This window comes from Anopheles nili, chromosome 3 (genome assembly GCF_943737925.1).
Source record: "Anopheles nili chromosome 3, idAnoNiliSN_F5_01, whole genome shotgun sequence".
Taxonomy (NCBI): domain Eukaryota; kingdom Metazoa; phylum Arthropoda; class Insecta; order Diptera; family Culicidae; genus Anopheles; species Anopheles nili.
In genome coordinates this window covers 1,717,104-1,737,547 of record NC_071292.1, presented here as the reverse complement: position 1 = coordinate 1,737,547, position 20,444 = coordinate 1,717,104, and the positions used below count along the sequence as shown (strand labels likewise).

Genomic DNA, 20,444 nt, shown 5'->3' with positions numbered 1-20,444 from the left:
ATGCACTTCGTGCCTTATTGATCACCCTTTTTCTTCAAGTATATAGGTTCTTCGTAACTGGCTTGCTGAAGTTTCTTCATAAACAGAGCTTTTTTACTTTTCTCCTCAGTATCAACTATATTAGGATTTCGAAACTGATTAAGCTTCTCGTCGCTAGGTTTGGTTAACTCCAAAAGCCCATATCCCAGACCACTGAAGAAAGCCAAGTATACTACGGATTTTACCCAAACGTACATTTCTCAGGATTTCTTGTTTACTTCTTCGCCTGCTGCTCCTGTTGCCAAATGGTTTCGTCGTACTGGCGAATCGTTTTGTCTCCTCCAAATGTTTCACCCAGCTGATAGTACGCTTCCAACACACTAGGATAGTTATCCTTAACGTAATAACGAAATTCTGTTCAAAAGTAGATTAGATAATATACCAATGAACAGGTGCTACATATAAGCTATACGATTTGAACTCCGCTCACCTCTATTAGTATTCAATCGATACCAGCCCGCATATGAAACACCAAACAGTATCGCTTCGATAATAATCAAAGTTTTTGCGGATGTTTTGATGATTTTCCTGTACCCTGGACGGGCGTTTTTTTGTAGCATATTAGAAAATCCAAAGCAGATGTGAAAATTATACCATCTGTTTATTTCACAAAATTAGAAAATGCTGTCTTCTTATTTTCCGTCTTGTTTTATGACAATTAGGCACAGTATGACGGAAAACACGGTACTTCGCTTCCGGAACAACCTTTGCTAAACTGTTTACAAATAGAACACTTTTCACATAAATACAGAATTTAAATCCATTTTCATAACAAATAAATTGTTTCAATCTTTACCAGCAGCAAATCCAATTGCTGCAATATTGCACTTAAATACTCTTTGACAATATAAATGTCATTTTTTAGATCCACAACCGACAACTCTTTAAAATCGTTACTTTCATTAGAATTCACAACTTTGTAAAGTTAGGCCTTGTTTAAATATGCGTCTGTTCTTTTCAACTACTTATTTGTGATTTTATTACTTTTGTTATATTATATACTAATATTTTTAAAATTCTTTTACAGCTTTTTTGAGTAATTGTACAAAACTAAATAATTAAAATTTTCCATTCTTCGTCACTATTATAAAAGGCGATTTATTTATAGAAGGTTATTATCTTCCTTCTCTTTGACTGTAATATTTTAATTTAATTATGGTAATCAAAAAATGTTAACTTCAATTTGAGTTAGAGTTAGAGTTCAATTAGTTGGAGATTAGTTAGATTATACGAAGATATCTCTTTAAGTATCAATAATTAGAGAATATTTTTACAGATGCATAATGAAATAATATATCATATCTAGCTTTTTTGAGATCTGGTACTGCGATCATTTAATCTATTCTTTCAAGACTTTTCTCTCGGTGTATTCTCGGTCACGTGTGATAGCAATACAAAATTATCAGGAATTGTGCTGAGTAACGGCCAAACTATATAAAGTTCTGGTTGTAAATGATTTTCGAACAGCATTAATGAATTAGCAGGGTACGATTAAAACACATCGCTTAGATGGTTCAATAATATGTTTAAGCATTTGAAATAAAAACGATTCGTGTTAGTTGTTAAGAAACCATCGCTGCACTTCAGCGTGTTATTTAAAACGATACGTTTTAGAATTCAAATTATTTGAAATGTTTCTTAAAAATTCAAACATTTTTGCAATTCAAAACAGATATTGCTAGTATACTCCTTTAGCTAATATACACTTCTGTTGCTTTTGCGAAAAATTGCTCGGTTTAGCTCAATCGCTGAGCGGATTGGAATGCAATAAAAGACTAGGCAAATTTAAAAATGCTTCTCTTGTTTATTTTGATCGAATATATTCCTTATCTAAATCGGAAGGTTTTTTTAAATCTTTATTCCTTCTAAACCATATTTTCAATGCTCATTTCAATCACCATCAAAAGCTATAGAAAGCACAAATGATAAAAATAACGCAGTATACTATAAACGATGCACGATTTAGGGCTAATCCAAACTTAAACCATTCGTGAACATGGTTGTACTCGATAGTATCGTTCCCTTTTTCGCTGAGACTAAAATGCTTCTTTCCTACACCCACAAAGGGACCGACACAGGCAGCCGCGCGCTTCAGGATGGCCGGTAAGGGTCGTTGATGTTTGCATTTTGAGACGTTGAGAACAATCACACAAATTACGGTACTGAACGCGGTTAGTAGCAACGTATTGCTGAAAAATATTACTATCAAAGGCGTGTGGCCAGAAATGGCCGGTAATTGTTGAGCAAAATAAACCAAATAGATTGTGATCATTATTGCAACAATTCCATTTGTAATGATTCTTTCACCCGACTCCAATGGAAGCCAGAATACGGAAAGCGCAAGAATAATAATAACTAACGCTGGAACGATGACGATGGCACGATGGGTGTCGGATTGCCGCTGAAGAGTCACATTGTATGTTACATCAGTGTAAGGTTCCGTGCAGCAAGGATAATATCTGACGTTCCTTTCGGCGCTTATCTTAACGATTTTCCACTCGGAATTACTCACAAGTGTTTCAATCTAAAGTGTAAAGCATAATTATAGACATTTTCAAACATTAAGGCATGTCGATGATTACCTCTGGTTCGCTGCCAAGTGTAAGATTTAGCATGTATCCATCGAAGGTCCATGATCCTATTTTTACTATGCACTTTTGGTAATCAAAAGGCCACAGCCGCATGTTCAGTTCACAGAATGCGTGATACTCAGTTGGAGGGACCCATAGCACTTTGCCTTGATTATATACTAGCACGTTTGTGTCTCCGTAATGATGTTGATCTGATCCATCGGCATTGTTGTACAAAACCACATCTGGCCTCCAGACAACAGTAGGATCCCAACGAACAACGTTTAGATTTCCATAGTTAGCCGGGTTCCATGTCAGTTTGGGATCGTTCCAGGACTAAAGAAATAGACATCAAACCAACTTTATTTCAGCAAACATAACCTAGATACTCGTGCACAAACTAAACAGCTTGCCGCGGTTGACGAAGAATGTAAAATTTTCAACTGACAGAACTTTTTTATTGTCTAATCATCCTTTTTTTTCAAAAGAATCAAAAATGAAAATACAGCATGAGAGAAAATATTATAACGTATATTATAAAGACGATGCGCTCTAATAGTGTAGTGAAAATCATCCAGTCTTTTTGGTACCCTGCAACACCGTGTACAGTGGACTGATCTTCATCTGTGTTGTTCCTCGGTTCCTCCAACACTTCGCATATATCATCTAAGTTTTCCTAAAATAGAAGTTATAGCAATCGACCAAACCAATTTGATTATAATATCAATTTGTAGCACGGCGAATTTTATAACGTATATATGATTGATACAGCGTACTTACATCGGAGGGCTTTTTCATACAAATCATGTAAACGACCACATCCAGCATGATGAGTTTCTTCATGAAAGGATAAAGAGGCACTTTCGACATGGATTTAACAACAGACTGAAGGATGATAGTCATCAGCAAACAAAATCCCGAAAGGTACAAACTTTGACTATAAAACAATACTGGTTGTGTTGAGGAAACATAATTCATTAGAATAACCTACTAGCAAATATCCTACAAGCAGCGAAATTTTTAATTTAAATAGCACTTACCGATTGATGGAGTGCTGTTCGTATAGTAAGATATATATTCGTTAAAGTGTATCAGAAACATGCACGTTACGAGCACATTGATTCCGTTCAAAACTAATTTTTCTGCACAATTTTCAGGAAGCCAAAAACTTAGCAGATTCATCATAATAAGTACACATGCTGGAGCGATGATGGTGCTTCTGTATATGTTGCTGTTGCGTTTCATCACAACATGGAACTGCGTTGCTCTGTGTTCTACACCCTCGTGGAAATCAAAGATAACATGTGTTTCCAGTGAAATGTTCAACAGGCTCCACGTTGTACCTTGGGGAATATCATTCTGAAGCAGAAAGCAAAATAAAAATACTATAGCTATGTTTGCACTAACTTCTAATTAGTCTGTTTCATGCCTTCACTAGTGCCACATGAGTTTCCATGGCATCTAACGGTTTCCAGGGAGAAAACATCATACTGCAGAACTGAACGTCGAACGGCCATTTCTCCCACTGCATGAAGCACTTGCTTTGTTTTTGTAAGGCACTTGTATATTCAATCATCCCTTCGCTGGTAACTTTTACGAATGTGTTTGTTTGATCCTTCGTTGGATGCCATAAATCGGAATGGTTCAGGAACAATTTGGTGATGTTACCATTCAACATTGGTTCCCAGGCCAGGCGGTTGTCGATCCAATTCTACAAAACACACAATGTATCAGAAAAGAACTACAAGGTACCTAATGAATTTCATTGCACATGCATCACGATGCTCACGAGTGATTTATCACTAATCCATGCCTCTAAAAAAGTAACGACATGCTTAAATGTTTTCAAATATTGTAGGACTTACACAGCTGCAGTTGTGTGCTCTGTTACTTTTCACCAAATAACTAACGATGACATTTTGACAAATTCAACCTAATGTATCTTTAAAATTTCACTAGAAAATAGCATTTTTGAGAGCAGCAGGTACTTACGAATTTCATCCACCCGTACACGGACAGCGTTGATTTAATTTCGTTAATCTCCACATGAGTGATTGTAATTCTGCACATTGAAGAACTATTAGATATTGTTCAAGGCACTGCTTAAATTACTGATCAACACATACCTAGCTTCCACAGTAGTAACATTATAGTGTTGCGAAGGTCGAATAGATGGGTCGTAGCCTTTAAGCAGGTCTTTTTTGAGCGTGTCGGCCCACGTGGGTGTCCAAGGCGCAGCACCTTCTGCAATAAATTTCAATTCAATGTGATTCAGATGTTGAATAAACTACTTCATGACCTTGAAATTTTGTTGGTCTTTTACGACATCATGCGATTGAGCTAACGACTGCACAGATTAAGCGTCCAGTTTATCCAGCACGTTTCATGAACCCATTCAAACACCACCCAAACGTTGCCGTTTGTCATAGCGGTGAAACAGCGTTGATCTACCAACCAAATTCTTGTTCCCTGTGGCGCGTAATGGCTTATGATTTTGGTATCAATTTTATCCACTTAAAGCATCGTCTGCTCTTTTCTTGAGTTGATAACAAGACCAGTTGTCGCAGTCAGCCAGGGCTCTCCCACGGGACTTACCGTTCTTTGTACCCTAATTGAGTTTTTTTTAATGTTTTTCAACTAGCTGTCTGTTGCCTAGGTTCAAAATTACAAGCCTTGAGCATATTCCGCTACGAGCATGAATAATTATATGATATTGATAAGACCCGTTTTCAGTAAATCATGTGATGTCTAAACTTCTTTTTAGAATAATATTTTAGTTTTTGCATCAAACTTACCACTTTCACCGACGGATTGCCCAACAGTAATTGACAAAATCACAAAACACCATGCACATATCCACTCCTTTTTATTCACTTTCTTCACCATTTTTACCGCCACGTCGTGCCTCTAGCTGTTGAACAACGTCTAGTGACTTTTACTGTGCACTCTTAAGGTTGCTTATCACTCAAACTATTAATAGTGTTATCACACCACACAGTATGCAACCGCTCAATCCTTTACCAGCCTATCCACACTGTCGTCCTTAGAGGAGCCGATCTCGACCGACCAAACACTAAGGGGCAACTGATCCCCGGACTCGGACGGTGGATGTTTTTATGCCACCATTCAGCATTAAAATCACATAATACACAATTTACAGTGTTGATAAAACAGCCGCAAGCGCGCAGCGCTTGGAGAGAATTTGTTGCACTCGTTGGCATATCTTTCGGGTCCGTTTGTGTTGCGTTTTGTGCTTACGATTGATTGTGATCTCCTGATGTGTGCTTTAGAGCGCAACATTGCTAGCTGTCCGCAGATCAGACCAAGACGTGAACTCATGGCTGCAATCTAGCTCTCAAAAGGTTACCATAAGAATCAGCCCTTCAGATGTGACGGAGATTTAACCAGGGAGAAGAAGACAGAGGAATATAGAGCCATTCTACGATTCACACACTATTTGCATGTGTAAGGAATTTCGTATGCGTGATGTAATTGATTTATGGAGCCAAAATTTCGAACTTAGATTGGAGATGTTGCAATGTAATAACTTGTTAATAGAGCAAGGGGAGAACCGCACAGCCACTACGGGTGCTTTACTGTTCATCCGGTCGAGTAGGGCCACTGCCGTTGACGAATAATGGCACCGACACACGGTCGGGATTAATCCCAGGAAGGAAACCTTCGGAAATACCGACAATCGCACAGGGACAGCGGAACATAGTCGTCGGCTCTACCGTCGGATCATGTTGATGTTCGAACGGGGCGCGTGGCGCATGATGACATGTAACAAGGGGTTTAAGGGTGCCGCGTCCGAGAGGGTGCTACAGAGGGGTGACAAAGAGTCGATCATAAACATCCGTAGTGACCTTAGTACAATATGGGGAGCTGTATCCCGCCATTATTCCCGATTAGCCGCGTGCGGCATTCTCGCGTAACCGAAACGAGAAACGTGTTGATGAATTTACGCATTTTATATTCCGAGGCGGACTGATCGAGCGCTGTCACAACGCACCCACGTTGATGCGCTTTTTGCATAGTTGCATAAATAGCGCTCGTTTTGTGCAATTCATTGGTGCCCAGTGACATGAGATGATATCACTCTGGAGACGACATGGGAAGAAACATTCTAAGACGGTTATATTCTAGCTTCAAAAACAGAAACATCTAACGATAAACATATTTATCATGTATTTCTGTAAAAGAGTATTTAAAACAAGAGTTTATTTTTAATTCTTATCTTTTCGACGCTTTTGGCTGTCTCTCACTGAACATTGATAGAAAAATGCTGATAACTTACTGTCATTACCATCGTATAGCTTCTTTAAGGACTTTATTTATAATGCGAGTTGTTCTCGCCTAGTCTAGCGATGCTAGCGCAAATGCGAGGATACTGCGTCCGAGAAAGAAACCGATTCAGTGGAGCTGGACGCAATGGAAGGAAGGTTTGTGTTGGATTGCGTGGAAGATGCAGTTGCAGATATGCTGACCGAGGTAGGATGGTTGGTCGGTATCGATGGATTTGAGTAAATTGGAGAGCTCGAAGCAGCTGCAGGATGACTAACGGTCGTTGGGCCTGTAACGGAGTATTGAACCTGCGTGGGGCTAGAATTAGCCGAATGCATGGGTACCGGAGATTTCATCGAGGACGTTGACGATCCTGGACTGGAGCCGTAGGAACCACAACCGGAGAGAAGACTTGCACTGCCACCGGTGTCCGTAAGCTGTGCCTGTGCCTGGCAGGCCGCCATCAAACCGTGGAAATCAAATTTGTACGTGTACCGCTTGCCTTGCACTTTCGTCATAATATTCTTATCGTAGTAGTATCTGTTTAAACGGAGAAAAATCAAACCCCAACTGATTAGAGCGACTCGTGCACCAGATTATTAGAGGGATCGACCACGTGCGCCAGATTATTTAATCGATGGGTCAGTGAAATTCCCACGCTACTTTCCACGCTGCACATCACTTCAGCTCGCGGGCTCATTTTTGCGCGATGATTCACGGGATCTCGCATTCCTGGGATGCCGGGCGCTTCCTGTTTTGGGTGGCATACGGCTGGATTCGTGTGGGGCGAGCACGAAACAAGCGAAAAAGCGAATGCCGCTAAAGAGGCACCACAAGATGGAATCTGCTACATTTCCCCCCACTAACGTACCTGAGGGCTCGGCTAAGCTTGTCGTAGTTCATGTTCGGCTTGGCTTTGCGCTCTCCCCACCGGCGGGCAACTTCATCCGGGTCTGATAGCTTAAATTCACCTGGAAAAGGTTCAAATGATATGCGACTGGTTGGCATAAGGTGTAAAGAACGTCAGCATCCTTATCATAGTTACCGTTTGTTCCTTCCCAAGAGATACATGGTGTGTTTGTGGAATCGGCAAGTTGTTCCAAAAGAAACTGCCATAACTGGATTTGTCCTCCTGGCCGTCGTAAATGAAGAGGAAATGTGTCGATTGAACTATCGATTATTTTATAATTTTTCAGGCAAAATAACACGTCAAATAAACATGCATGGAATTATGCTACTTCTATATATCTACTTTCATGTATTCTATTTAATCTATCTATTATACAACTGAAATGATTATAACGTTTTATTAAGTCTTTTAGGTTCATTCAATTCATCAGTAGAGTCGAGCTTGCGAATGAACTCTCGCGCCTCCGAAAAGGGCGGTTTTAGATAGCATTCACAAAAGGGGCGTGTATGTTGTTTCACGCACAGTTGTTGTAATGATTATATGAGTATGATAAATTTTGCAACTAAGCTGCTTTTTCACAGCCTGATATATTTTTGAATATCATCACTAAGAAGGTAACATTATGTTTATTTGAAATAAAAAAAGTTATAAACTATTCCTACCTTGTGAAACCAATCTGTGAGATGCAGCATTAAGTAGTTGATACGGCTCTGAAATGTACGCAATATAAAAAAAGAAATATACATTTACATAATGAATTTGATATCCTATAAACCAGCATGTTCCAATTTTCCACCTCGTGTTTAATTTGGTTATGAAATAATATCGATAAAATATAATTGTTCCCGAAAAGGCGTTACATAAACTTAAGTTAATTTGAACGCTACTCGAATAAAGTACTTCAAATGATAAAAAAAGTTCGACAACATTCCATTGATGGGATTATAAATATCTTGACCCGTTGAATGCGCTGGCTATGAATATTTCTCAGCTTTTGTGCTGTTTCTCGGGTAAAAATCGTTTCATTCCAAACAACCCACGTTCATCTTTTGGCGCCAGCACAATCAGTCGTTAAATTAAAAAAACTAAACCACGAATTGGTGCAAACACGTCATCAATATTCTATGCCCAGCAGCAACGGCATAAAGCACGGTTTAATCGCCTGGTGGCAAAACACTTTTTTGGCGCGAAACAACGTGATTCACATCTGCCTAAAGTGTCCAGACGCTTAAGTGAGTCAGTTTTCTTTACCGCCGCAAAGAAGTGGCAATGCTCGCTGATGCGTGTGACCGGCTTGATGAAGGCTGTGATGATGGTGATGATGGTGATGATGATGGCTGTAGTACTGTCCGTGGGCACCGGGGTACATTCGTACAGGCGAAAAGCCACCGGAAAACCTCCACATAGCTGACGAATCCAGACCCACGGTTACATGTTCAACACTGGCCATCGTTTGCCGATTGGCTCGGAAGAAACGAGCTCCTTTCACGACAATTGTTTACGCGACACTGACTTTTCGCCGTCGGAAGTAGCGCCTTCAAGACGCTTCCGTCGCACATTCCTTGTGCGCTCAAATATTCTAGTCCTTTTTCAGTCGTGCAAAAAGTTTACCACCGTACGGGCCCCGTAATCTTTACGTTTGTTTGTGTTCCAATCAAAGCCACCACTACGAGAGCGGGAAAAACACACGTTGATCCTTGAGTCAACAAAAGAGAAGATCCGGAAGCATTTCGCCAGGCTCACTCACCCCCGCGGTTCGACGAAGCTACGCCCCTGCCTCGAGACTATTAGCAGGGAGTAAGAAGGTTAAGTTGTTGGGGAAGAAATTTAGATTGTATCTTCCACGAGGAGCAAGCAGTAGAGAAGTTGCTGTTCATTCCCCTGTCCTCCGACATTTTCTATTTCTGGCAGCGTTCAAGTGCCAAAAGAGGAAAAAAACGAAAAACGAAAAAGGAAAAAAACACTTTCCATTTATAAAAATTCAATAACTTTAGACTCCTGCGGTTTGTTCTATGGGTAATTTATTCAGAGGGATTTAAAACTGTCGCCGTTTGATATCTCCTGCGTGTCCTTTTGCTCTTTGGTACATGACCGAACAGGCAATCGGACAACACAAAAACTCCCACCTGCAGGACGAGGAGCAACTGATGTCTACCATGAAGTAAACACTTCCTTCCTGAATACGCTCGTCCTAGCACGGATACGCTCATGAGGGAGTAGGACTCCTGCTGCTCGGTCTCGATATAAATTGATATAAATGTCGTCGCAGGCTTAAGAGGTTACTTTATTGTTTAAATTACCATAATGTGACATCAATCTAACATAGGCAACTCAAGCTACCAAGTAGATATGAATTACTAGCTTCGAGGGTTTGTACACCGCAACTAAAACCTCTTTAGCTTTCAGGAGTTTTTAAACGTACGGCTCTTATTCATTTTTGTTGAAAATTTCACGCTATTTTATGTCATGATTGGCTTAATTAGAGTGATACGCAGCATTCTCGAGATGCAAGGCGCCGTAAGAACCGTAAAATTCGTTTCTTCATCAGTTTTGTTATCGTCATAATGAATGTTTTCGATGGAAGTGGAAAAAATAGCCACTTATCACCTCCCCCTTGAGTCCAACACAATCAGATAAGGCAAGAATATTGTTTGAAGAAAAGCGGAAAAGCGGTCAACATGGAAAGGTGTATGTGTGGATGGGTCATTTATCAAGATTAAAGGATAGAAAGGTACACCCGGTACAGCCGGTTGGCGCAGGGTGTTAAAAGAAAGTGGTAATAGTTAATAGATTTGGTCATTCAGAATCGCACACTTGCTTATCTGAAATGGATATTTTTCTCCTACCTGGGTCTATGTCGGTTTCAAGCGCGTGACTATCTACGCATCGATTGCTTCGTTGGATGAGATGGGCAAAATGTTTGGACAGCGTGTTGCCGCCGATTTTGCTACCAGCGCACACCCAAAAGTCCGCTTTCGAGAATTGCGCGATCTCTTGGCCTGTTTGTGGAAAGCGTGCAGGTTCGAGGGGCGGGAAAATGTCGAATTTGTTTGAAACCCACGAAATCCATGCGATCACATGCTCTGACTGCCACTGATGTGGATCATTCGGTACGTAAATTTGTTCACTATCCTCATCGCTGTCCGGTGAATCACCTTTGTAAGCACCTTTTGCATACAAGTCCGTTTCATCTTGTTGCATTTTTCTTTCGTCAACACTATATTTTCCATTTGGGTTTGGCGAAATACACAACACTTGCGTACACATAAGTCCGTATGGTATTACTTTCTACAATGCTGTTTACACAAACATTTTCTATCTATTCGAGCACTTCTGCACAGGTGCACATCACGAAGATCACACACTGAACACGTAATCTTCTCTTGCTGATCAATCAACTATTAGGGCTAAAATCACGATCCGACTTGCGTCTGGTTAGACCGTTGGCGAATGATTAAAACGGCGATCGAAGACGCCGACTGCTCTGGCTCACAGGCAAACACGGTGGTGGTGACCAATGCTTCGCAGAAATACGCGTTTCATTCATAAATTCGTGATTCATGCGCTCCAAAAGCACGTGCTTACGATCAGTTGCTCTGGTGCAACTTCGAAGGTCTCGTTCGCTCATGCACATGCGAGAGCGAGATGCTGTGAACACTTGGAAGCTGTGCACGCAGGCAGATCAAGTCAAGGCTCAGCAGAGCTGAATTATGAACCAGTTCGTGGAATGAAATGACGTGTAACTACTTACCGTGGGACAGCTAATTTTCTGAACACTCGATATTTCAGAAATCTAAATATTCCACAAACGCTATACGGCCAAGAAAACATTGCTGGATTTAAAAGTAGTAGTTTAAATTCAGTTGAGACCAATCAATAATCGATCTATGCTTTGCGCATGTTAAGTGAGGAATATTATTCACCGCCCGATGGGAATTTCCCAACAAGAAACAGGTATTGCTTAGTATGGTACATGCTTTCAAGTAGCATACTTTCAGGGGGGGCGGAGATAGATGTTGCATATTTGGTATATATTTAGTTACCAAAACTAGTTTTTAGAGCAATATGGTAGTTAAACATCTCTACTTTGTATTCATCAGCAAAGTTATTTGGCAACATTTTATAATGTAAGACACAGTATCATTAAATATGCGTTGCTTGTACAATCGTTGCATTTTGTAATAAATGGCAATCGCAATGAAATAGTAGAAAGCACATGATCGATTGAATGAAATGTGCAAATTGCGTTGCAGCTCTTAGACCAATAATCTTTAATTTGAGTATTTTATTCAAAATATATTTCTTGTTGGCTAGTAACTGAAAATTGAAATTTGCAGATCAGCACCATGACAGCTGTCAATTTCTTTTATTCACTTACGTATTAGTTGTCATATTAAACTATTGTTTTGATATTTTGTTCAGCGAATCATCTAATCATTTTCCAATAGTTTTCCAACAATGTGCAAATTTTAAAAAGATTAAGTGTTTGGTCATTCGCACGCAATTGTGACGTTACGAAGGATTTCGTTTGATTAAGCGTGATTATTATCGTTCAAGTCAAATACAAAGAAGAAGAAATTGAAAATGTCAGCAAATGCAAAACAAGAAGAATGAAGCAACAGCACAATTGCTTACTTGAGTGAATTAGCGAAATTTCCACTGAATGTAAGAGTGCAGGAGTTTAAGCTTGCATGAGACTTGTGCACACTACATGCCAATCTGTAGTACAATCAGCTGTTCGAATTTTGCCAAGAAAAACAGTTCATCGTTGATGGAAAAACACTTCGCTAGTCGGCCATGTTTTGCATAATATGAATGAAGGTTTGCCAATTTTTCGCTCGTTTGTGTTGTGATCAAAATTGAAGGGCTAAAACCAGTGGTGTGAATAATGCATTGGATCGTTAATCTCGAAGGTGGACCTAGACGCGTAAATCATGCATCTGTGGCGGTGGGAGAGTTTATATATTCCTTTGGTGGATACTGCACGGGGGAAGATTACCATTCAAACAGCGCCATAGATGTACACGTTCTTAACACGCACAACATGCGCTGGTCCCCTATCCCGGTGATTGAGGATGAGAATGGTGTACCGTGTAAATATCCTGAGGTGCCGTTCCAGCGGTATGGTCACACAGCAGTAGCTTTTGAACACAAAGTGTATCTATGGGGCGGCCGCAACGATGAAATCGTCTGCGACATACTATTTTGCTTTGACACGAGAACCAGAAAATGGTCAAGACCCTCGGTGACTGGTACAGTACCTGGCGCCCGTGATGGTCACTCTGCCTGTGTATACGGGGAACGTATGTACATTTTTGGAGGCTTCGAAGAAAGCATAGATAAATTTTCTTGTGATGTCTATTACCTCGATTTGCGTTCAATGCATTGGACCTACGTTTATGCGCTTGGGGAGCCTCCATCTTATAGGGACTTCCATTCAGCTACTATGGTCAACCAACGGATGTACGTGTTCGGAGGAAGAAGTGATGCTGTGGCCCCTTATCACTCACAAGAAGAAATATACTGCCCAAAAATAAAATTTCTAGATCTTAAAACGGACTGCTGGCACACGCCCAAAACTACTGGTGAAATTCCATTGGGTCGAAGAAGTCATTCTGCATGTAAGGAAATCAAATAACGCATAAAATCGAAAAAAAAACCAAGCGCTTTAAATGTTTTTTTCATTGCTTTTTTCAGTTACCTATAGAAACAAAATATATATTTTTGCGGGATACAACGGAAATCTAGATAAACATTTCAATGATCTCTACTGTTTCGATCCTGATCGAAACGTTTGGCGATTGTTAACTCCACTTGGTCCTGCACCACGTGCAAGAAGACGTCAGTCATGCTTGGTAATCGGCAAGAGAATGTATCTATTTGGAGGAACATGGTATGGATGGGTGTGGTATTATGCCAACGAGTGGTGTCGCTTTATTATTTTGTTTTTCTCTCCATAGTCCAACGATAAATGCAGATCCCTCGTCATTCGACTACAGTGATACGCATGTTCTTGACTTTGAACCTAGTTTGTGCACGTTGGCCATTATAAAAATTTTGGAATACAAGCTGGACACTTCGAGTTTACCTCATGATATCAGGTAAATTTATTTGCATTGATTTAATGCATTTATTTGCATGAAGCAGAAGTTACATCTTACATTTTTCGTTGCAGAATTGAAATACGAAATATGTCTACACCAAACAAAATTGGTAGATCATTAAACAAAGGTTGAATAGTATAGTAGTAAAACATTGTAACAAAATTAGAACGTAAAGTTTTTGGTTGATTTCTTTAAAACTTACCATCGAGTCATTAATGATTGTAAAGCAAGTAAAAGACACATAACAATTAAGTGAATTTATTTGAGATCAAATATATTTGTTGGACGTGTAATTTTCATTGGTTTGAAACCTATCTGGACTGGCTAGACCAAAGCAAAACGAATATGTTTTTAGCGTGATTAATTTCGAAAACCCACTAGGTCGAGAATTTAAGTGATCTTACCAACATTTTGCTGGCAACACTGGTTAGAAATTGCATGTGAAAGCATCTGATGTTGTCAGTGGGGATTACTATGGACTATGCGTTCAATCATTAACAAAATTCACTATTATTCGTATAAGCAAACATAGGTCTGTGCCACTATGTGGTCCTAGGCAGCCAGGTCTTCATAATAGAACATTTTCAAAGATATTGGTCATTTTTGTTTACGTTATGTTTCTTCAAATCATAAAAGACCACATGTGTGGCCAGTAATATGGTCTGTCAAACTCACAGTGCTACTGTCATACGAAAAATTGTTCGGGTTTGGATGGTCTCGGGAGCAAAAAGGTACGATGAAAAATGCGTAATTAATAAAAGATACAGAAATTATTGCAATAAATAGTGTGACTGTATTGTAGCTCTCAACTCGCTACCGTGTGTGTAGTTAAATTAGCTTGCCGTTATGTTGAAAAAGCTGCATTAATTATTGGTGCAAGTACAACAAAGAATGAGCATGATGGTGGAAAGTGAAACACGATTCGATTACGATGTTCAGTAATAAATCATTCCTCATAGCTCTAATTCATCCATCTGATGAGTTGATCAGAACAATTTGTTAGTGGTTTTATATTTATAGTGTTTTTAAATGCAGTGAAATTTCCATCCCAGTGAGGTTTCGTGCTTGTTTTCGCTGTCGTCAGCAATTTTGACAATTAACGTAATGTGCATATGTGTACGAAAATATATATTTGACTAAACACGGGAAGTTAATAGCAACAATCCAGTAGAAAATGGGAAGAACATACCATTCCATAGAATATGGGAAAACAAGCCTTGGCTATTGGTCATATCATACGTACGACTTCCAGGGTAGCACGTGGAATCTAGAGTCACTTATTAGATTTAGTCGCAACAAAAAGCTGTATTTATCGTCTGTTTTCTTTGGTTTGACTTTCATTTTAGGGGAGGAGAGCAAGCAGCGATCAATTCGTCATTTATATTTTTGTTTTGTTCATAGCACACACCGGACGTTCGTTTTCTTTGCTTTTCTGTCCGCTACACGCTCTGTAAAGTGTAAACGAGAAAAGTAAGCTCAAAGGAAATTACGTTACCATTACCAGTGCGCGTTTGAGCAGACGGTGGGTACTTTCGAAACGTGCCAACAGTAAAGCTTTCCGTTTTCGTAAAACGCACTGAAAGGAAGGTGGATAATCGATAGCAAAGTTACAGCACGGTTCAGCGCGTTCGCAGTTCAAACGTTCGCATTCGATAGTGGTGTCTGCCTGCTTGGTGGCAGTTGCACGCACGTGTCGAAGATCTCATCACTTTTCCGTCGCCGTCATGTCGCAAATGGGGCGTGCTGTGAAGAACCTAGAACCACCTCGTCCTTTGAAGTCGACTCTGAAACAGTCTCACGTTCATTTGCCCGTATACGAGGTCCAGTCCAGTAAGTACTTTACCATTAATTCATCTAGACGCGGGCGTCTAATTGTATCTGCTTTTCCATAGTCGAGGAACTGATAACTTTGACAGAGAACGTTGCCGCGAGCCTTGTCAATGGTTGCAATAACGCCGATGGTGTGAATGCGCTCCTTGCCAATCTGAGGCTCCATGGGCCCCAGTTGGAAAACGTATCGAAGGATACGCTGGACCGCGCATTGGTCATTTTTCGAAATGCGTCTCAAGACGAACGGCTAAATATAATGACGCGATTGAATCTGTTACAACTAATAGAGCTGCGCGCCAAATCCTGGCAGGTGTCTGACGGTGCAAACACCTACTACAAGCATAAGGCTACAAATGTGGAGGTAATTCAGTTTAAACGAACGAAGGACGTGTGTAATTTTAAATTACGTGAATGGTATTCTCTCTTTGTAGCCCGACATTCTGGCCGATCCGAATCTGCTGGGATCCTCCCCTCCCATGGGCCAGTCAGTGGTACCAGCGTTAGCACCGGGTGAACTGATACGAACCTCTGGAAAGTTCCCGAAGCCTACCAAAATACCCGGCAAAACTTACTCGAAAGATGAAATTGTTATTCGCAATGCAGATTCAGGAAAAGGTAAGAAGTTGGATTTTATACTGACCGAGCGAATCCTGTCTAGGATATATTTCTTTCGTATTAAGTTAATGATTTTCGATGAATTTATCCATTTATTCTTCAATTATGGAAATTTACCCATCGGTCCGTAGTAATGGGAATCAAGGGACGTAGAGTTCATATGATTGAAGAACTGTCGGAAACGGTTATTTCGTTCCAAAGAGGTAAACGTTCATTTTCCGCTAGCTAACATGCACAGTTCTTAGCACATGAGCGCGTGAGGAATCAACCGCCAGAACACCAATATGCTAATTCACATTTTATATCCATATTTTCATTTTCTCAACAATGTTTAATGTATATCGTGTAAATTGCATTCACTGTGTGTCATTTAACCCAACGCTAGCTAACGGTTTGGTTTTGGTAGCAAATGTTCGTTTAATTCCGAACGAAAAACGCACATCATTAACAGCAAGTGGATAGTGATGGATAGTGTATTTTAACAGCAGCTTGACAAATTATTCATAAAAATTCACTTGTAAGATTTATCGTAACAAACAGCATATGCAGCTATTTGTGTTAATTCTTATTGCTGCAGCTTTTTAAGTGTTGTGTGGTGTTAACAGAAAGAGGTCAAACATTGGTTAATTTATTTATGTGCATATGTTTTAGTTGCTACCGGGGCAAAAGAGCGGCTGGTGCAAATAACAGGCCCCAATGAAGAGAAAATCAAGTGAGTTTACATCTAAACGACAGGCAGTTGCATTTCGTAAATTATGTTTGTAAATTTACGTATAGCTATGCGAAACAGTTGATCGAGGATACTATTCGTCGCAATGCGTCTCCCGTAAGATTGGATAATTCTCAGGATGGATCCTGCAGTTCTTTGGCTTCATCTGCTTCGGATGAAACGGTCCCGAGAAAGGATACAGGATCAAATCCTAGGAACACCTTAGTTGGAGGAATGGCTGAAATGGCATCTAATAATGGTACGAATGGTATAATTTCTCACATATCGAATCAACAGTTTATAACAAAAGGTTCCATGACAGGTACACTAAGTCTTAATATCAGTGGCTTTTCACAAACACCGCCCTCATACACGCATCCGAAGCTCACTCGCAATGGGTCTCAAAATAGTGGCCAACGAAATAGTGCTGCTGCAAATGGAGGAATGCTGCTGCATAGCTTCTCTACTAATGATGCATCACTAGGAGAGTACAAATATACTGTAGGCGTAGGCCAGCACAATCTAAAGATAACTGGCGATTGTTTGGAGCTTGTGAAGGTAACTATTTGTTCGTTGCAATCAATCAAATCGAAATGAAATCTGAACTACAGTGTAACTATGAACTTCGTGTGGTTGTACGGTTACTATTCTAGGTTGCAAAGCTAGTCCTCGATGACTACTTTAGCAGTAATGAGTTTCTGGCCTCAGTAGACATGTGCTCAAGCTTCGATGTACCGAACACTCTTGCGTCCCCTGTCGGGACATTGTCCGGTCAACATTCACTAATTACAGGTACACCCTTCGTTGACAGTGGCGTTGGTTTAAATAACATGGGCACTGCTATTGGCGAAGTAACCAATAGCATAGATTTGGACGACGATGTTTTTATTGTTGATGCCGGGGCATCTGGCTTCAAGTCGAATGAAGTTCAGGCAAACAACACACACATTTCGACAAATAATGGCCTGAGCCGGTCTCGTCGGAGTCATTTTTCACGTAAAGACAGTGAAGGAGATGGACTAAAAGAAACCACTACGGGGACGGCCAAGTCCGATTCCAACCCGGGTGAGTTTTCAATTGCGACACTAAACTTATTCTTACAAATGGTGCTGGACTAATTGTACTATTTTATTATTTCTCACTTTTTAATCCGTGCTAGTGAAAAGAATCGAATATGAACGGCTGATTTATTATTCAAAGTCACCCTATTCGTGGGAGTTGCCTGCAGACTGGAAACGTATATGTGAAACTCTTCCTTATTTGGTGAAAAATAAGGTAAGACGGGCTAATACTATCGCTTCTGGTGAAGGTGCTGAAACGCATGAAAAGTCTAAACCACCTACTAAAACTAGCGATATGGAATATTTCGGTGGTCTTTATACTAACACTAAGTGTGCCAACAACCAGCATTGCTTCGATGGAAACAACAACGTTTGTAGTAACTACAATCGAAGAAATTACTACCTCGCGAAAAACCTTCTACAACGGACTTCCACTCTTAGTACCAGCAGCTTCGACATGACATCATCAGGCATACCTTTTCTTACTACTAAACATCCCGTGCATCCTTTCACAATTAATCCAAATAACAATCTTTTTCATCCACGATATTCTTCATCTACTAATCTAACCGTTTGCTCATCAAACATCCTAAATAGAAATGGTTCCGGTAGAATTTTAATGCGTTATAAATCCACTAGTGATTAATGTGTCAAAAAGTATAAACTACTACAGTGTAGCATTGTCCGTCCATGACATAACTCATAGTTCCAGACCAAACACGCCTTATAACAAAAATTTTATACATTCAACGATGACGTGTAACTTCATGATCTATAAAACTAACATGTGCTTCCATTGCTTTCGCATGATGAAAATTCAAAATTATAATCTTGATTTAACCTATTATTTTCAACGGCCTGTTAGTAGTGACTTCCGTTTACTTATAGGTTGCATTTCCTGTTATTTTCTCATTCGTTTATTTACTCAGCCGATCAATTGCTATAAAATGTTCTAATTTTTTTAAAGGATATCGAAAATAAAAAAAATCGGTTTAATGGTGACCAATTTCTGGAAATGAAAAAGATGGCAACTAAAGACATCAATTTGCCAGGAGGCAATACTACCGATGGAGGCGATGGCGAACTAATTGTTGATGGAGCACGTGCCTCTTCTGCTGGTGCCGAAGAGAATAGCTCTAATGCAATACAGGTAGAAAAGGTCACTGGGTAGAACCGGAATGAAGAAATATAAAAATGGAAGAGAAATAACGGACGCAGTTAAGAAGAAATGAACTGCATAGATTATGAAGCAGTTTGATCGACAATACGCAGAGACCATCTGCAGTTGTCAATTCGAGAAGTTTACGAAAACTTTACCTTAATCATATGACAATTTCTAACCATTCGATTACGTCCTTGCAAGAATTTAATTTAGTTGCTAATGCTATTCGTCAACTAACTATTGAACCCTGAATGAGATTAGATTTTTTTTCTTATTGAAGACTAATTTATTGCAAGATCTAGGTAAATCTTCTATACTTTTGTCATTACAGATCATTTTCTATCGTTTTTTTTGGCTGGCTTTAAGCAAAACGAATAAACTGATTTGACAATTATCAATAAAGATATTTATGTCAAACTGTATTCGCAAATTTACGCTGTCCACCGATGATATTACGAGCTCTGTAATGAAGTAACAAGCCCGTAAAGAAGTGATATTTTCGAAACGTGGTTATATAACCCAAAAAACCCGCTACTGAATGCAAAAGAACATAAGCAGCGAACGTGATATATCGCAGACCATACGTGTACTGACACTAATTTATCTATTTATCCTTCAGCAGAAAGGAATCCATAGAGTTATGGAATTACTCATCCGTAGGAAGATATACATAACAGCAATAACAAACTGAATGTGTATTATTAATTTTCTAGTCTCAGCGATACAAGGAATATCGCTTGTCGACTCATACACATATCTATTCGTTCGTATCCCAAAGCAATCATTTTTTATTTCCGAATTTCTCATTATGAATCTTTGGGCTGTTATTTGATTTAGTAATCCGTTGGTTTCTCGTTAACCGAAACTTTCGCAACAATTTAATTTCTTTTATTTATTGATTAGTTATACCCTTATAAGACTTGTTTTTGTTTTGTTGTATCTAAAACAATCTGATTTTTGTATCGCATGCTGCATTGGGTAATATCTGTTTAAAGCAACAAATAATCCATCAGTATACGTAACTTTCATTTCATTTGATCTTTAACGCTTTGGCATACAGTCAGCCGTGCGAAAAATAGAGGTGATTTATGCGTTAATTTCATTTATCATTATACCAATGTATTCTAACGAAAGCTATGAATAATAAAAACATTTATATT

At 39.6% G+C, this 20,444-nt stretch overlaps 6 protein-coding genes across 10 annotated transcripts; 2 read left to right on the top strand and 4 right to left on the bottom strand.

The window, feature by feature from the left end:
* Nucleotides 1–14: 14 nt before the first annotated feature.
* Nucleotides 15–308, bottom strand: LOC128727355 (uncharacterized). Its single transcript, XM_053821259.1, has one exon. The coding sequence runs from the start codon at nucleotides 234–236 to the stop codon at nucleotides 15–17; it is 222 nt and encodes a 73-aa protein (XP_053677234.1). The 5' UTR covers nucleotides 237–308.
* On the bottom strand, nucleotides 254–827 carry LOC128727354 (uncharacterized). Its single transcript, XM_053821258.1, has 2 exons — nucleotides 470–827; nucleotides 254–393 (listed from the first exon to the last, which is right to left on the bottom strand). The coding sequence occupies exons 1-2, from the start codon at nucleotides 597–599 to the stop codon at nucleotides 254–256; spliced, it is 270 nt and encodes an 89-aa protein (XP_053677233.1). The 5' UTR covers nucleotides 600–827.
* A 1,002-nt stretch (nucleotides 828–1,829) lies between these two features.
* Nucleotides 1,830–5,583, bottom strand: LOC128727549 (neuronal acetylcholine receptor subunit alpha-7-like). 2 transcript variants are annotated; one of them, XM_053821472.1, is made up of 7 exons: nucleotides 5,405–5,583; nucleotides 4,736–4,853; nucleotides 4,602–4,671; nucleotides 4,039–4,320; nucleotides 3,650–3,968; nucleotides 3,390–3,559; nucleotides 3,049–3,285 (listed from the first exon to the last, which is right to left on the bottom strand). In XM_053821472.1, the coding sequence occupies exons 1-7, from the start codon at nucleotides 5,493–5,495 to the stop codon at nucleotides 3,100–3,102; spliced, it is 1,236 nt and encodes a 411-aa protein (XP_053677447.1). In that variant the 5' UTR covers nucleotides 5,496–5,583; the 3' UTR covers nucleotides 3,049–3,099. The 2 variants fall into 2 exon arrangements, with proteins under 2 accessions (XP_053677448.1, XP_053677447.1); XM_053821473.1 differs by lacking the exons at nucleotides 3,049–3,285; nucleotides 3,390–3,559; nucleotides 3,650–3,968; nucleotides 4,039–4,320 and adding exons at nucleotides 1,830–2,563; nucleotides 2,622–2,945.
* Nucleotides 5,584–6,979: 1,396 nt separating this feature from the next.
* On the bottom strand, nucleotides 6,980–11,004 carry LOC128725604 (DNA-binding protein D-ETS-6-like). Its single transcript, XM_053819362.1, has 5 exons — nucleotides 10,650–11,004; nucleotides 8,466–8,513; nucleotides 7,939–8,025; nucleotides 7,765–7,864; nucleotides 6,980–7,433 (listed from the first exon to the last, which is right to left on the bottom strand). Exons 1-5 carry the CDS (start codon nucleotides 11,002–11,004, stop codon nucleotides 6,980–6,982), a joined length of 1,044 nt encoding a protein of 347 aa, XP_053675337.1.
* Nucleotides 11,005–12,450: 1,446 nt separating this feature from the next.
* LOC128725548 (kelch domain-containing protein 3) lies at nucleotides 12,451–14,306 on the top strand. The gene is made up of 4 exons (XM_053819300.1): nucleotides 12,451–13,424; nucleotides 13,501–13,696; nucleotides 13,764–13,904; nucleotides 13,979–14,306. Exons 1-4 carry the CDS (start codon nucleotides 12,692–12,694, stop codon nucleotides 14,037–14,039), a joined length of 1,131 nt encoding a protein of 376 aa, XP_053675275.1. The 5' UTR covers nucleotides 12,451–12,691; the 3' UTR covers nucleotides 14,040–14,306.
* Nucleotides 14,307–14,617: 311 nt separating this feature from the next.
* LOC128726982 (eukaryotic translation initiation factor 4E-binding protein Mextli) lies at nucleotides 14,618–20,437 on the top strand. 4 transcript variants are annotated; one of them, XM_053820837.1, is made up of 11 exons: nucleotides 14,618–14,638; nucleotides 15,254–15,737; nucleotides 15,800–16,098; nucleotides 16,169–16,352; nucleotides 16,484–16,555; nucleotides 17,004–17,064; nucleotides 17,130–17,320; nucleotides 17,384–17,619; nucleotides 17,715–18,126; nucleotides 18,221–18,336; nucleotides 19,090–20,437. In XM_053820837.1, exons 2-11 carry the CDS (start codon nucleotides 15,632–15,634, stop codon nucleotides 19,291–19,293), a joined length of 1,881 nt encoding a protein of 626 aa, XP_053676812.1. In that variant the 5' UTR covers nucleotides 14,618–14,638; nucleotides 15,254–15,631; the 3' UTR covers nucleotides 19,294–20,437. The 4 variants fall into 4 exon arrangements, with proteins under 4 accessions (XP_053676812.1, XP_053676813.1, XP_053676811.1 ...); XM_053820838.1 differs by lacking the exon at nucleotides 16,484–16,555; XM_053820836.1 differs by having other exon boundaries at nucleotides 17,130–17,619.
* The last annotated feature ends 7 nt before the right edge of the window (nucleotides 20,438–20,444 follow it).

Coding starts and splice junctions, on each gene's coding strand:
- LOC128726982 (XM_053820836.1), top strand. CDS start 15,632: ATGTCGCAAATGGGGCGTGCTGTGAAGAACCTAGAACCACCTCGTCCT. Junction 16,353..16,483: donor CAATGCAGATTCAGGAAAAG/GTAAGAAGTTGG, acceptor ATCGGTCCGTAG/TAATGGGAATCAAGGGACGT. Junction 17,620..17,714: donor ATTGTTTGGAGCTTGTGAAG/GTAACTATTTGT, acceptor TTACTATTCTAG/GTTGCAAAGCTAGTCCTCGA.
- LOC128727354 (XM_053821258.1), bottom strand. CDS start 599: ATGCTACAAAAAAACGCCCGTCCAGGGTACAGGAAAATCATCAAAACA. Junction 394..469: donor TCGATTGAATACTAATAGAG/GTGAGCGGAGTT, acceptor ACTTTTGAACAG/AATTTCGTTATTACGTTAAG.
- LOC128725548 (XM_053819300.1), top strand. CDS start 12,692: ATGCATTGGATCGTTAATCTCGAAGGTGGACCTAGACGCGTAAATCAT. Junction 13,425..13,500: donor TCGAAGAAGTCATTCTGCAT/GTAAGGAAATCA, acceptor TGCTTTTTTCAG/TTACCTATAGAAACAAAATA. Junction 13,697..13,763: donor TATCTATTTGGAGGAACATG/GTATGGATGGGT, acceptor TTCTCTCCATAG/TCCAACGATAAATGCAGATC.
- LOC128727549 (XM_053821472.1), bottom strand. CDS start 5,495: ATGGTGAAGAAAGTGAATAAAAAGGAGTGGATATGTGCATGGTGTTTT. Junction 4,854..5,404: donor GCAATCCGTCGGTGAAAGTG/GTAAGTTTGATG, acceptor AATTTATTGCAG/AAGGTGCTGCGCCTTGGACA. Junction 3,560..3,649: donor GAACAGCACTCCATCAATCG/GTAAGTGCTATT, acceptor CAACACAACCAG/TATTGTTTTATAGTCAAAGT.
- LOC128727355 (XM_053821259.1), bottom strand. CDS start 236: ATGTACGTTTGGGTAAAATCCGTAGTATACTTGGCTTTCTTCAGTGGT.
- LOC128725604 (XM_053819362.1), bottom strand. CDS start 11,004: ATGCAACAAGATGAAACGGACTTGTATGCAAAAGGTGCTTACAAAGGT. Junction 8,026..8,465: donor TCACAGATTGGTTTCACAAG/GTAGGAATAGTT, acceptor TACGACGGCCAG/GAGGACAAATCCAGTTATGG. Junction 7,865..7,938: donor CTCTTGGGAAGGAACAAACG/GTAACTATGATA, acceptor AACCTTTTCCAG/GTGAATTTAAGCTATCAGAC.